This window comes from Pundamilia nyererei, unplaced genomic scaffold, assembly GCF_000239375.1.
Source record: "Pundamilia nyererei isolate P.nyererei 1_Seehausen unplaced genomic scaffold, PunNye1.0 scaffold00042, whole genome shotgun sequence".
In the NCBI taxonomy this organism is placed as follows: Eukaryota; Metazoa; Chordata; class Actinopteri; order Cichliformes; family Cichlidae; genus Pundamilia; species Pundamilia nyererei.
The window spans coordinates 1,477,935-1,492,904 of record NW_005187443.1 but is presented as its reverse complement, the minus strand read 5'-3'; the positions used below and the strand labels follow the sequence as shown (position 1 = coordinate 1,492,904).

The window sequence follows — 14,970 nt, the reverse complement described above, 5'->3', positions numbered from 1 at the left end:
CAAGAAGTCACTTTGCAGTTTATTAAGATAAATAATAATAATTTTTTGTACACCCATACAGATATCACAACATAACATTGGTTTGTGTAAACAACTCTGGCCTGAAGTCTCAGCCAGAAACTAAAACATAAAGGAAACAGCATGGACTACACTAAAGAATGGCTAAATTACAGGGTGCATGTAAAGCGTTTTTCCAAACATTGTTGTTTTCCTGTCACTGTGCTGGCAGAGCAGTGGGGGCGGGCAGCTCCAAGCTGGAGGGTAGGGACTCTGCATAAGGACTTCATAGCTATTTATGTCATAAACACTTACACTAGCATCTCTAAACCAACCTACATCACATAGAGATGAGTATGCACATGTGTTACAGCATATTTTAAGGCGTTCAACATGAATGTGCTTAAGAGTTGTACTGCAGAGCCCCTACTCTACCCAGCTTTTGGTCAGTCAATAGATTGATTAAAATCAAACAACACCAGAGAAGTGGTTTATTTGCAAATAATAATGCAAAAAAAAAAAAATTGTGTCCAGGATTCACAGAACTGTTTATAGATGGCATATTACAAATTCTGATTAAAGAGCTTTTTGCACAGGAGCTTCTTTGTAAGAGCAGGATTTTTGGCAGTGCTCATTTGCAGTGATTATAACTACACTGACTTTACTGAACTGTGTCACGAGAAAATAAATAGTTTGAGACTCTATATATTGTTTCATAACCTATAAGGTATCCATAGAAAAATATTTAATTTAATGCAGCATTATACTCATACAAAATTAAACAAATTGCACAAGAAGATTAATCTGTAATTCGCTCCAACTGAAAAGATTTCCAGTGCTCTTTCAGTCATTTGTTGCTATCATAATCTTTTCTAGTTTTAATGTTTCGTCTGTATTATCGTATCATCTGTATCATTTTACACTAAATAATCTGTCACACTAAATATATTTCTCTAAATACTTTGAAAAGTCCTCTGTTGAGGTTCGCTGACACCCTGAGAATAAATCTTTAGTCAACACTTTTAAACCTTTTCAAATGACTAATCGAATTCAAATTGAATTTCACTCTTAAATTCATGTTGATTTTGAATTAGGATCAATTTGTCCCCTACAGCAAATAAATTTGTAGTGAGAAACATATTGCCAAAAAAAGTCTGTAGAAATGGGATTTTTGAATCAGAATGTCAAGATTTTTGATGTAATTACAAATCCATATTACAATCCATGTCTCTGAATAATATATAGATAATATATAGCTACTATTACAAAACTTAGATTCTAAAGGTGGCATGCTTCAGCAGGCAGTAAAGAGATGAGAGAAAAGGCCACCGTCAACCCCATCACCACCACCAACTCCACTTTTCGTCTGGTGTAAATGATTTTTTTTACTTTCACTACATGGAGATAAAGCAGATGCTTTGAATCACATTTGGACATTATGCACTGAATGAAGGAATTTAAATATCTGTTTACAAAAGGTGATTGGCAAGTGAAGGTTAATAGGTCAGATATGCAGCATTTTGGGGGGAACAACAGAACAGGAAGAGTTCTCTTTTTTCCTCCTCCTCTCCCAGTGCCTGGTCTCAGCCTTCTTCGTTTCACCTTGTTCCACAGCTCCCAAACCAACAGTCTCTTCCACTTAGATCTCCTCACTGCTCTGTTAGACTTTCACTTGCGGGCATCGTCGAGCATCTCAAACAGGGCCTGGAGCAGACGGTCATCTCTGTGCCTGTACGGCTTGGTGCTGTAGAAGCCGTCACTGTAGTCACTGTAGACACTGTCCTCGGGGCTCCGGTACTTGTTGATCATGTCCAGAGCCTGGTACAGCTTCTGAGGCGGGAGTCTCGTAGCAGGGGGAGAGAAGCTCTGGCCCAGCTGCTGCTGCTTCCTCCAGGCCTTGGCAATGGGCTCAGACTGCTGCAGCGCTGGGGTCTGCCGGTTGAAGGCCGTCTGCAGGAGACGCAGCAGAGCAAGGGAGGGGGAGAAGGGTGAATTTGAGGGTTTTTTGATCTCCTTCTCTGAGTTATTAGGAGAGGCTTGGGCATTCTCAGTCTTCTGAGGTTGGGCCTGTATTGGTTCCTGTAACAGCAGACACAAAGAGAGAAAGGAGGCTAGCCATTAGTTTGGCACACTCACAGTGATACCAGAATAATCCAAAGAGGAGGTCTAAAGTTTGGTTTTGATTCTTGTGGGTCGTAAAATATGTTTAAAAATCGTTTCTATGGACAAGATCCCTGTATCACTGCTTTGCAGATGTAGACAGGCTAGCTGAAATAAAACAACATCTGTTATCAGATCTAAACAAGGTTCCTGTCATCTCCTTATCGTTTAACCCTCTGAGGTCTAAGTTATCAAATGTGCTAACCCTAATCTAATCCTGCCCCGCGCTGCTGGGAGAGCAGCACCAACAATTGCTCTCAAACTTAGTCTAATGCTCAATTCCCACACATCTTTTGAGATGATCTGAAATGTAACACTGACTGGGATTCAGAACATTTCTTGTTTTTGCATGGATTCTTTTACATAGTTAACAGGATCATTACTACATCATCAAACATCTGAAAAGCTTCTGTGTTTGTTACACTAAGATTTGTCGACCAAATAGACAACATAAGCACGGTTATCGTGTTGGCTTTGAACCGATTCTGTGGTGTAGGATTTATATGCATCAAGCTGCCAATCACTATTAGAATTAAAAACTGGTACATAGTTTAAACTTCGCGCTTTCGACTCAAATTGATCTTAAATGGATGCTTTGATCTGTTCCTTTGTGCGCTTATTACTGTCTGTCAATCGTCTAGCATCCAAACCTTCGTAGGGATTCACCTGCAGTTTTAATTTATGTTGGATTTGCACTCACCTCCATCATGTCATCCATATGTTCTACACCACGGCGGTCGTTCTGCACGGCATTGTAAGGAATGTACACTCGAGGTTTCTTCATGTGCTCCGGTTTTTCTGATGTTCCATGAAGGATCAGCTTCCAGTTCAAAATCCGACCCTTGTTCTCCATGCGGCCGGACTGGGTAAGGTTTGAAAAATATATATAATATATAAAAAAGACTTAATTTTACATATAGCAGAGAGTGGAATTTGTATTGGGATTACATGTAGAAAGAAGATTTTCATCACAACATATATAAGTATATATATATACATTCTTAACTCACAGTATCTGTGATTTTTAGGGTCCATGTACCAGCAGGGTCCTCCCCCCATGTGTGGACGGACATGAAGTCCCAGTTTCTGAAGCCGTTAGAGGATGTGTCCCTCTCTCTCTCTGCCAGCAGCACTGTACTGGTCCCTGAGGGAAAAGCCAAAAGGGATTATTTGAGAGCTTTGTCATTTCGCTCGCGTGTGTTATTTGTGTTTGTGTGCATGTCTCTAACCAGCTGGAGAGGTGAGTGTGATGTGTAGGTCCCCCCTCCTGGTATATTCAATGCTCGCCTCCACCTGCACATGCTCCAGTGAGCGGACCGCGTTCTCTTGGCCTGCACAGGCTTTAGTTGGAATCTCTATAGTGATCTCCCCCGTTGCTTTTAGCTCCCTGCGGGATGCATTAAAATAGCAGTGAAACAGCAGGCAGCAAACAGCTCCTCATGACGACAAAAATTGATCATACGTGACATTTTCTCATTTTTGCAGGTAACTCAGCTAAAACAAGCAAAACGACAACAACAACAACAACAACAACAAAATCCTGCACTACTTTAGTTGCACAGCTTGCATATCAGTTTATAGTTAGTTCAGACACATATATATATGCACATATAAAATGCATATGAGGCATTTGAAACCTCTGCTCGTTTATTTGCATAAAAAAAATAAAAAAGCTAATCCCCATCTCTCCCAGACATGAATGAAAGGATTTCCGTGTTCAAGCTGGCATAAAGCTGGAGGGGGGGTTGTAGCCCACTAAGCATTGACGGAAATGTAAAGCCAAATCCCCGGGATTAAACATGGATGTTGGGCGGTAATGGGGAAACTGGGTGCTATTGAGTCCTATAATCCAAAGCAAATTGCAGAACAGACACTTTCAGGAAGACACAGCTCAGCTGACCTCGGCTGCCTGTCGGTCTTTCCAATATGCTCTTAAAAGTTTCAATGACGGATCAATTTTCTTCGATTTCTTGTTAATATAAACATGACATCTAGTGAGATAGAGGGAAAGGAAGGTATTTGTTTTTTTACTTTCTCCATGGCTGGTAGCTTATGCATTTGAAAACTTAATGCCAATGCTCAACAAACAGGTAAACGTAAAGGTAAAGGCTGGCATAAAATTTAAATGACTGTGGCTTTCGTGCGTTTTCATTGCAAAGAAATCTCCTGCGCTCAGGCTTAAGACTTAATATTCTCATGACTCGAATCAACAAGTAACAGATGTGTCTTTAATAACACAGATGGGTTTGTCTGTTTGCTCTGCTGGAATCAACATGTCAGGACAAAAGGGAACAAGCTTTCTCTCTGTATATCTAAAATTAGATACTGAAAATGATTGTTGGATTGTGTGGTGGACTTAATCACGATCATGTCCGGGATATATTAGTTACAATGTGCACGTGTCATACAGCTAGTATCATCATGCATCATTTGATCAAAAAATCTTGTCCTTTTGTTGCCATTAATAATTAAAAAAAAAAAAATTTACAACATGAAATAAAACTAACACCATGCAGACAAATGGAGCAGCAGCTGTAAAATTTTACACACCTTGGCTGAAAAGAATCATCTCTGACTATACATTGCTTCTTCTCTGGCACATGCTTCCAAGTGGCCGGGTCAGCTAGGTCCACCAAGGCTTTGGCGTTGAGAAGGCCAAACCCAAAGCGGCTGTTGACCATCAGCCCTGCTCCGTTCCTCTTCCAGCCGGGGTTATTGGCCAAAGGATCAAACTCTGATGTCCAGACCACGATGTGCTGCAGGTCTCTCCAGGTAAGGTCAGGACTGAGTAGTGAGATCAGTCAGCATTTAATAATACTTAAACTGTCAATGGCATGAATATATTTTAAATGAGTTCAAATTTTAGATCATACTTTTGTTCCAGTGCCAGGGCAAATATTCCAGCAGCCAGCGGGGCAGAAGCTGAAGTTCCAGTGTGAGTCTGAGTGCACTCATTATGGAGATCGGCACTGGTCTGAAAACCAAGCAGGCAACAAATGACGTTAAAACGAAAATCATGCCACAATCTAACCTTACATGTGACAAGACGTGGTTACATACGATCCTCTGGTCAGTGTAGTCTCCACTGCTGTACGCCGTAGCCAGAGTGGAGGAGCACTTCTCAGCGTACCACGGGGACAGGCCCTGCTGGGAGGCACTGCTGATTGAGATAGTGTAGATGCTGTCTGTGTAGCCGTCACAGTCACAGTTATCACCCTGGCGGCCGCCGTTCCCCGATGCCCAAACAAAGATAGAGCCTTTTCCACCACGGCCCTACAGAAGGCATGAAAGACAAAAGCAAGCACAGCTTGGCTTTGTGCTATCAGATATTGCCCTGTAGCTTATACTCCTAATAAGACACTGTACAAACACTGTAATGCTGTCATATAGGATTACACACTAATATATAAATGTTGGCATTTAATGAATTATTTAGAGGTGTAGGGTGTAATAAATTTCATGTGAAAAGTTTTTGTCTTATTTTGACAAAAGCAGTCTGAGAGTAAATCAGTGCTGTCCGCTGCCAATCTTTGCTAATAAACTGGAAGTCATGGCACTTTGTCATTAGCAGTTTTATTCTCAGGAACTAATTATGTTGTCCATATTGATTTTTTCCAATCACACTTCCTTTCTGCTGCACATAGCAGCTCCTATTAGGAATGCCAAATGTGTTTCAAAGCTCCCAGTTGGATCATTTACCTTCTGAATGCCATATTCAAAAGCTTTCTGCGCCAGACGACCAGGGCCCTCCACTGTCTTGCCGTCATCATTTGGTCCCCAGCTGGCACTGTAAATGTCCACGTGTTCCGGATTGAACCCAATAGAGCTCGCCTCGATGGCATCGGTCACAATCCCGTCCAGCATACGAATCCCTGAGCAGAGTGAGACGGGAAGGTCAGAGCGGTGTCCAGACTCTTGGGCTTACTGTCAGTTACTGACTATTCATTATGGTTTAATTAAAACAAAGAAAGAAAAGTCAAAGACTTTAATTAATTTGCTATGAATAAAACTCTTCTCTTTAGATTTTAAAGATGATGTTGCTGCTGCCCATTCATATTTTTTGAGCCATAATATGCAGATCATTGTTTCAGTGGATTGGAGCTGAGTAATTTTGTAGATTGACATTATGTAACCATCTGGTATCAAAATCAGGCCTCCATCAGGAAGTCTTTCCTCCACACATGCTTAAAATAAAACCAAAACAACAAAAATCCCAGGATAGCAGCCAGAGTACTGAAAAAAACCCAGCCATTTCTGCTCTTTTGCATCCTGACTAAGAACATTAAGAAGAACATTAAAAGAGGACGGGATTGCTTCACAGTGGTACATGTGTTCCAACTTTGTTGAGATTCTTAACGTGGTATATTTTTAACATTTGGGTTAGTATCTGTTTTACACACAAAGACAAAGATGCTGTAAGAGGTGGCTTATAATAAATATATGAATAATTAAACCTGGGTCAAAATGTTTTTGTCATTGGACAAAAATCCTCAATTATCTCTCAGCAGAGTGTCAACATCAGGAAATCTAAAGAAAAAAAAGCCCAAATGGGATTTTAAACGGGAAGAGTGATGTTTTAATCCTGAATAGAGAACAAATATCATCATTTACTCTTGGCACTCATGAGCCTTGTCCCCTCTCTTAGAGGAGAGATCTACAACAGTCTAGCTATAAATCTATAAATCTATAAATTTCCCCTCCCTCCTTCCCCTACATGTCTGTCTACTGTGGGTCTAATAAAAGGGAAACTAAACCTCTTACCTCCAACTTTAGAGTTGTAGGCCACTCCAACCCCACATTTATTGTTGTCTGCCTGCATTGCAATCTCCCCAGCACACCTAGTGCCATGCCTGAGAAGAAAAACACAATTAATTAACAACACTCATTACCCACTACCTTGTTTAGTTACATAACTTATCTCATTGAATTTCATATTTAGAGCAGAGGCTAAAACACAGGTGTTTTTGTTTGACTGGCTCCAATTCATCCAGGAGGCTTTGAACTGGAGTGGAGTATTCTGATAACAAAGGAGCTCTGGGTTGCTGGCAGAGGATAAAGTGTGTGGATGTGCATGCGTGTGCGGCAGCTGGCAGAGGGAGGATTGTTAACCTAAACAGGAGTAAAGTGAGTCCAACGTGAGCGCTGTTTTTCAATTTTCTTGCCCTTATCTGAAGCTACTGCAGAAACACTCTGTTTATGGAAAGGATTTACACTGCTAAACTACGTATGACGACCCCTGCCCCTTGTTTTCAGTCTTTTCTCATGTGTTTCAAGTCTTTGCTACACCTGGACCTTGTGTTTCCAGACTATAAATCTGGCACTCTCTCATCTCCCGCTTGTGCGCTGCACTTGTTTTTCTTTCATTTTTGGTTATTTACTAAATTTACAACACTTGCAATATCTTTTCATACATGCACACCCTACCCCACTGATCCTGTTGATTTACACACCTCATTAGCTTGTATTTCAGTTGTTGTAACTGATAATGTTTAAATTGGCAAACGGTGTGTCCATCTTTTTGTCCCGGCTCTACAAGCCAGGTTGTGACAGGAGGAAGAGTTAGTCCTATTTTGTTAAAAAAAAAACAAAGGAAAGACAGATGAAGCAGTGAGAATACTAGTGCCATTAACTTACTTGTTTTCATTGGTGGAGTCATATCTGGGGAAAGGGTCGGGATCATTGTCATTGAAATCATAGCTGGCTGCTGGATCCTGGAAAAAGTGACAAGGGAACACAACAGTCAGGGGGCGTTTCTGAAAAGATGGGATGAGGTCGGTTCACGCCAGTGATGACACACGCTTCAAACACAGATTCGCCATGGCCTACCTCCTGTCATGGTAACACATATGATTGCGTTCAGAGAAAAGAGGTGTTGTGGTCAAACAGTGAAACCACACATACTGAATTATTGCTCTTGGCAGGAGGTTGCGGCATGAATTTACAAACTGCCCTTTTTATTTATAGCAAGATATATCTGCTCTCCATTTTTCTCATTCCTGTCATTCTCCTGCATTACAAGCGCAGTCAATCATAGAAATGATCCTCTAGCTGAAAGCGAAGTCAAACAGAGCTGTTTTAGCTTCTTTTCAGTTTCTGGTTCTCAGCAGCAGCTTTAACATCAACTTAATGGCCGTGACTGTCATCTTTAAATGGACTGCCATTAAGTAAATGCAAATGCATGCCACTCATATGCCCTGATCGCTGAGGATGAGTGTCTCACTTGATTGGCCCTAGTTGATTAACCAGTGTTAACTTGATTACAGTGGGAGTCTTTTCCATCAGGCCTGTGGATGACCCCTGTCACACATCATTTCTCTTCTTCTCTTGCTCAATCCCTGTCTCTTCCGCCTTCATTCTCTTGCTTTCTGCTCGCTTCTGACAGCAACGGCACTGTTTGAAACCAAACCACAGATGGAGCCTTTAGAGTTTTTCTCAACAAGAGAAACTATGCCAAACTGAAACGTCTCTTTGAGCTTCTTTTCAGTCGCCCTCAGTCTCATCGGCTCGTAATTACGAGACAGTCAAAACATTCACGGAGGAACAACAAATGTTTTCAAATTTTGCATCCTTGTTCGCTAGGAGTGCAGTCATTCGCAGTGAAATCATCATTACAGTTAAACGCCCATTTCGGATCTAGAAATGAAAGCTCATAAAGCTCCTCTGAGGTAGGCATTATCATATAGATGATTTAATACTGCCTTTATGAGTCGTCTTGCAAGGTGTCACCAGCAGCATTGCTATGGAAACGACAGACCCAGACTACGGAGGCTGTCTCCATGGAAACGGTGTCTTACGTAGTTGGAGTAGATGTCTGTGTGGTTCCACTCCAGCCCGTCATCGAGAACGGTGATGACCACTCCTTTCCCCGTGATGCCTTTCTGCCACACGGGGATCACGTGCAGGTCGAGTTTCGGCAGCGAGGAGGACGTCCGCGTGTCTTGCTGGAAGAGAGGCACGACATCACAAAATGACACACGAGTAATTTCAAGTTAGATTACGTGGGAAATATCTACGACCACTTCATTTAGTCAGGCTGTTAAAGCATTATCATGCAACGGTCAGTCAAAGTTCTCCAGTCTCCTGGTTCTTCCACTGACCTTTACCGAAATTCATTACCGAATTGGAGGCATTTCCTTTGTCACTTCACTTTCACTGCTGGGCCACTTGAAAACAGATTGCTATGGGAAGGTCATATAATTCAGGCTTTTGTGTTTTCAAAAACATCAAATCGGCTGATTAGCCTAACCCTCAAAGTGCCTAACAATATCTGGAGATGAAGTGTGTGTCAGCCCACAGTTTTTCTGGTTTTCTTGCCTCGACACACATTCAATCCCCCTGTCGGCATATTTAGAAATCCATCTCTGCGGCTGTATAACATTACACAGTGTGGAGTGCATCAAGCCTGTTTTAAATGGAAAATCAGCAGGGGGTGGATGGAGAGGGAGCAGGGCTGAAGCCTGTTTGCTTTGGGAAGAGCATGATTCAGAGCTGGAGACAGTTAAACCTAAAAAAAGAACTCTGCTCTTTTGCTCTTTGTGCATTATGCACAGACACTGCAGAACGCTTCCCCAAGATGTGACTCATCCCTGTGATATATTCCCTTTTCCCCCCCTCCCTCCCCGACTTCCACCTCAGTTCCCTGTTTTCACCCCATCCTCTCAGTTGCAGCTGACAATGAATAGAACTCAAATCTCAGAGAAAATACACAACAACTGTCACACTTTTACATAACATTTGTTCACCAGCAGTTTGTCAGAACGGCTTGTACGCCCAAGACAGCACATAGTTACACATCGCCTGTCTCAGTGTGACCAAATGACTCACTTGTTGATGCTGACAGCAGCTGAGGGGGTCTTTCAGTAACCTGCAATGCATTGATTTTAATGGTAAACACAGCAGCAGCTTTCTCAAGTCTCTCCACGCTCACTGCACATATAACAAATGAGTGGCGACTTAAAACCACAGAACAAAGATCCCTCGATGCACAATTAAAGTGGACTGACACATGTACAGCCATGGATACACACTCACACACACACACACACCCGCGCAAACAGGGGGGATTTCAGGCTACAAGTATGAGTCACTCTCTGATTAAATTCAGGCAGTCACCCACTCACGATAGATAACGACACTCATCCCAGCTCTCCTCCCCTGCCATTATGCTGGCCTCTGCCCCCGTCACACAGCTCCACCTCAAATCCAGCATCAGTGATCATCGAGTCTTGTAACCTGTCGCACCTCTTTGCTTTACTCACACACTGCAACCTTCTATTACCATTCAGCACTCTTTTTTTTCTTTGCTTATTATCTACTTATTATGTGTGTGTGTGTGTGTGTCTGTGTGTGCATACACTAGAGCTAAAAAAACCCCCAAACATATTATACTATAGTGGCTGAGACCATCGCTTTGTCTACCTCTGCTTTTGTCCGTGCTGAGTGGAGGAAGTGAATAAATCATGATGCTTGAGGAGGAATATCTTGTGGGCCGTGCAGCAGCACAGACACAGGCTGATGTGGAAATACACTAAGCGGCACTTTAAGGCCAATTCCATTAGTGTCATCATCCCTCATCGGCAAAAATGATTCATCTCAATTTGTTTTCTTATTCTGCACAAGCGTGTGACTCATGTTCAGTTAGTGCAGGTGCAAAAAAGTCGGGGCTAAGCGTAATGCACATCCCTTGCTCTCTATTTCTTTCACCTTAAACGCACACACCAGCACATATGCCGCACACAAGCCATTTTGACGTAGGTAAGGCAGGTGTTGCAGATCGCTTTAAAGAAGCGTTAGGGTCAGTTAATTATTATGATCAGCGACATTTGTGTTCACCTACTTTGCTGATAAAAGGACCGCTCTGAAAAAAAAAAGGGTTATTATTTTTCCTTTTGGGTAAGAGAAAAAGCAGTGACTCAATTGATCAGCTAAAATTAATTCAATTAATCAGAATTTGAATGATTTTTGTAAAAAAGACAAACATCTCTTTTTAAAAAAGAGGCAAGAAAAAAGCTGTGTTTTGCCCTGAAAAGCTTACAAAAACCCAACCAGCTGCAATAGTAGGCACTTTGCATTCAACCATGCTAAAAGTCCTGAACTTATGGATCAAACTCTATGAAGATGTTGGGGTCAGTTTGTGCTCAGGGTTTAAATGAATATGGTAGTAATGGATCTGGAAAGGGATATGATGCTGTGACATGCTACTGTTGTATGCTACTACTTGGCCTCACAGGGCTAAAACATCCAATTGAGGGTAAATTGAGACCTAATGTTCTACACTGCACCATCCTGCTGGATTATAGTCTCTCCATCCCTCTCATCTCCACGAGGGACTGGATAACCAATTAAGCAAATGGCTCTTTTGGCAAGAACTGCTTGATACCATGCTATTGTTTCACTGTTGTCATGTTTTTCCTCTACTCTTTGGGCAGAGGTTATGGGAACAAATGGAAGCGTTTGCTGTTCGTTTTGTAGACCGGAGAGTGCAAATTTTGCATATATATTTATGCATTAATCCCCCTCTCGAAGCACAAGGGCTTTGTGGGGACAGAGCAGAAACTGTAGGGAGCTGTCCAGCTCTCACAGGGCTTTGGGATATATGTCTCATGGGTAGACAGACTGGGTGCATGCAAACAGAAGGCCAAACCAAGCCCAAAGTACACAACACAATGTGAGTTGAAGTGTGGTTGCCGACTTAGATCTGGTTTTTAAAGAGTTCTAGTGAGTACAAAATGTTTTAATGTTTTATACTTTGAGACTTAATTCAGTGTAACTCACCAGGTACCACTGCTGGTTCCACATGGGATCATCAAAAAGCTTGTCCACCGGGCAGTCCCTGCACTCCCTGAGGGATGCTCGTTTGCTGCGCCGTTTCTCATACTGCTGTTCAGCCCACAACACCTACACATACACAGATAGATGAAGGCATTGGATTTTGTTTTTTTCAGTCTTTAAAGGTTAGACTAGGAGAGAGACAATCCACTCACCCTGTCATCCTGGGACAGCTGCCTGGTGATGTGGCTGGCGCTGCGTTTCATTCTGCGAGGATGGCTGCGGTGCTTGAACAAAAAATGGTCTTCCAGGGCCCCGATCTGCCGAGGAGAAGACAAGATGTGCGATAGGAGTGATATTTTATTCATTTATTTCATTTTACAGCATGTGACCAACTGCATCATTCGAAATCAGCCTATTTACACTTTTTGTTTCTAATATTTACAGCTGGGAGCAAATAAAATGCAGTGCCTACAGAAAAGGGGCCTACAGCTATGAAAGCTCACATTTGGATACATTACATGGATCTTTAAGGTTGTTAAAGCTTTTATTGATTACTGTTCGTAGTCTGTTCCACAGCTGAACCAATCACATGTCATTTCCACTGAGGATGAATGCAATTATTTCAAACTTCTTTGGAAACGTGTAGACTAACATACTGAATTCACGTAGGAGAAACTGCACAAATGAACACTGCTTATAACATTTACACCCGGAAGATCAGTTAATCATTGACTGCTGCTTTTCAAAGTCAGGGGATCACTAAGAATTAATGAATTGAGTTTCTAATTGAGACTCAGTGTAATATGTTTGCATAGGTCTGCATTAGTCAGTCTCCAGTAACAGGAAAAGCAGTGATGCACACAGCAGGGATATTAAAACCCTGACTCCCAGGTATGGGTTACCAGAAGGATGTAAACAGTGAGTCATAGCTTGATTAAATCATTTTCCTCTAATGAAAAATGCAGTGTGTGCTTTAGGGCTATCGTTAAACCAATAAGCTTCAACTTTAATGGCTTCACCAAGAAAAACCAGAGTAACTGACAGAGCTATATCCTGCTGGTCTGTTGTTTGAGCACAGCCCACAGCCTGTACTGTCGGCACCACGTTTAATTACCTTTTCACTCACTGCTTTCAGATTTCTAACTGTTAAATGAGCTGTTTGTTACATGAAAACGAGCCTGCAACAATTCTGTACTGGTTCCAGTTTGCCTTCATTTCTTGCCAAATACGGAAACTGCCAATACACAGTTAATTTTAGACTCGTTCACGCATATTGCCGCTGGGCGTTGGTGCCTACCTGTCGGACCAGTTCGTAGTCCAGCTCTCTGGCGATCGCCTCCGCAGCGGACAGCCCGCCCGGGATCTCCACTGCCCACTCGTTCAGGTACTGTCTGTCCCCGTAAGAAGACTGTCGGGGAAGCGCGGAGCAGAGAACGGCAAAAACACAGCACATCACCACCGGACGACATCTCACTTCCATGTCAGAGGTAATTCAACCAGAGAGGAAAAATATTTACAAAGATGCTTTGATTCCCTCCAAGACAGGATAAGCAGCCAGAATTCTCAGATATGAACGCCGTGCAGTGATAATAAATAAATCTTCTTCTTCTTTTTTAGTTTATTCTTGAAGAAACCGCTGGCTGAGATGGAGGGAGAGTGAAACTGCGCGTTATTGGTCCGCCAAGGAGAGGAAATACTGGTGATGGGGAGGGATGGCTTGTGCGCTGCATGGGTGTGCGTGTGGTCGGGATGGGGAGGGGGAGGAGGGAGGTGATCACACGTCAAATTACTGGTGCTCTGACGTCAATTTGGCGTCTACCTTTGGTGGGATGTGAGCGCAAGTCTCCGAGGATGTAACTCAAAATGTGGTGGGGGTGGGGGGCTCGGACTAAAAATATCTCTCAGTGCCCCCCCACCCCAACCAGAGGAAGAGAAGGAGGAGGAGAAAGAGGAGACACCGGGAAGAAAATAACAATAACAGAAGTCTTATGTGATCCCCTTTAAGGTGGCTTATCCTTATGAGCCAAATGTCCTCGCAGTCTCTCTTTCACGCATTTGTTTGTGCTTTTATTCGTGTGCTTTTGGATGCACCTCGTAGCGTGGATGAGGGAAATCTGTCCCAGTTCACGAAACATCCCACTCTGCCAATACACACATACACGCAAGCGGTTTCAGCACCGCGGACAGCTCCTCGTCCACACCACTGATTCACGTCAGAGAACGAGGAGATAAAACTAAAGCAAACACGGAGCTGCCCGTAAGGGGGAAATGGTTCTTCCACTAACTGAGGACAAAATCCCAATATTATATTTATGGAACCAGACAATTTATTATTTATTAGCTCAGCATTATGTTATTTCAGCTTACACGATAAGAGCGTAATGACTGATACAGCTTTAGTGCAGCAGGTGGAGGTGGACATGGCTGTCAGACAACAGTAATAATGCTTCATATTTCGTAAGTCCATCGACAGCAGCGTGAAATCATAATCTAAAAGGAAGCTATACTTTAAATATAAGAAACTGCTCTCACAATAGTACAATATTCTGATTTAAAGCTGCTGAGACAATAACGTGGTTTCATTCTTTCTTCCTGTATATAATTATAATTAGTTTTACATAAATATTATATAAAACTGCTTCTAAGGAAATCTGATAGTTACTGAAGATCTGAGAGTCACAGAAACAGCAGTGCTGCTCAGAGACAGGTGACATTAGTAGCATCTTTCTGGTATAAGCACACACAGGATGTAAATGTTTATTATTCTCATATTTGTGCTTTTTTCACCCTGTATCTAAACCAGATGATACAAAGGTTTTGACAGTGCTGCCATTAAGTGAGAATATTTAAAGGTTATTGTGCGTTGATTCTAGTCTGGTTATGTTTTTAGTGTCTATTTGCAGTTTTGATTAGTTGTGATTTAAATAGTCTTTTTCTGAATATTTGTTTTATATGTGTATATTTGGTCACTAAATTCACATGAGGGGCTGCCACGATTAGTCGACTAGTCAAATCGTCGACGACTGATTTAATAGTCGACGC

General features: G+C 42.2%; 1 protein-coding gene across 1 annotated transcript; it reads right to left on the bottom strand.

The window, feature by feature from the left end:
- Window positions 1-12: 12 nt before the first annotated feature.
- On the bottom strand, window positions 13-13,687 carry pcsk1 (proprotein convertase subtilisin/kexin type 1). Its single transcript, XM_005731252.2, has 14 exons — window positions 13,226-13,687; window positions 12,141-12,245; window positions 11,932-12,054; window positions 8,952-9,098; window positions 7,792-7,868; window positions 6,919-7,007; window positions 5,857-6,029; window positions 5,218-5,430; window positions 5,031-5,131; window positions 4,708-4,941; window positions 3,387-3,544; window positions 3,168-3,301; window positions 2,858-3,019; window positions 13-2,076 (listed from the first exon to the last, which is right to left on the bottom strand). Exons 1-14 carry the CDS (start codon window positions 13,406-13,408, stop codon window positions 1,666-1,668), a joined length of 2,310 nt encoding a protein of 769 aa, XP_005731309.1. The 5' UTR covers window positions 13,409-13,687; the 3' UTR covers window positions 13-1,665.
- Between the last annotated feature and the right edge of the window lie 1,283 nt (window positions 13,688-14,970).

Coding starts and splice junctions, on each gene's coding strand:
- pcsk1 (XM_005731252.2), bottom strand. CDS start 13,408: ATGGAAGTGAGATGTCGTCCGGTGGTGATGTGCTGTGTTTTTGCCGTT. Junction 5,132..5,217: donor ACTACACTGACCAGAGGATC/GTATGTAACCAC, acceptor CTTGGTTTTCAG/ACCAGTGCCGATCTCCATAA. Junction 3,302..3,386: donor CACACTCACCTCTCCAGCTG/GTTAGAGACATG, acceptor CTTTTCCCTCAG/GGACCAGTACAGTGCTGCTG.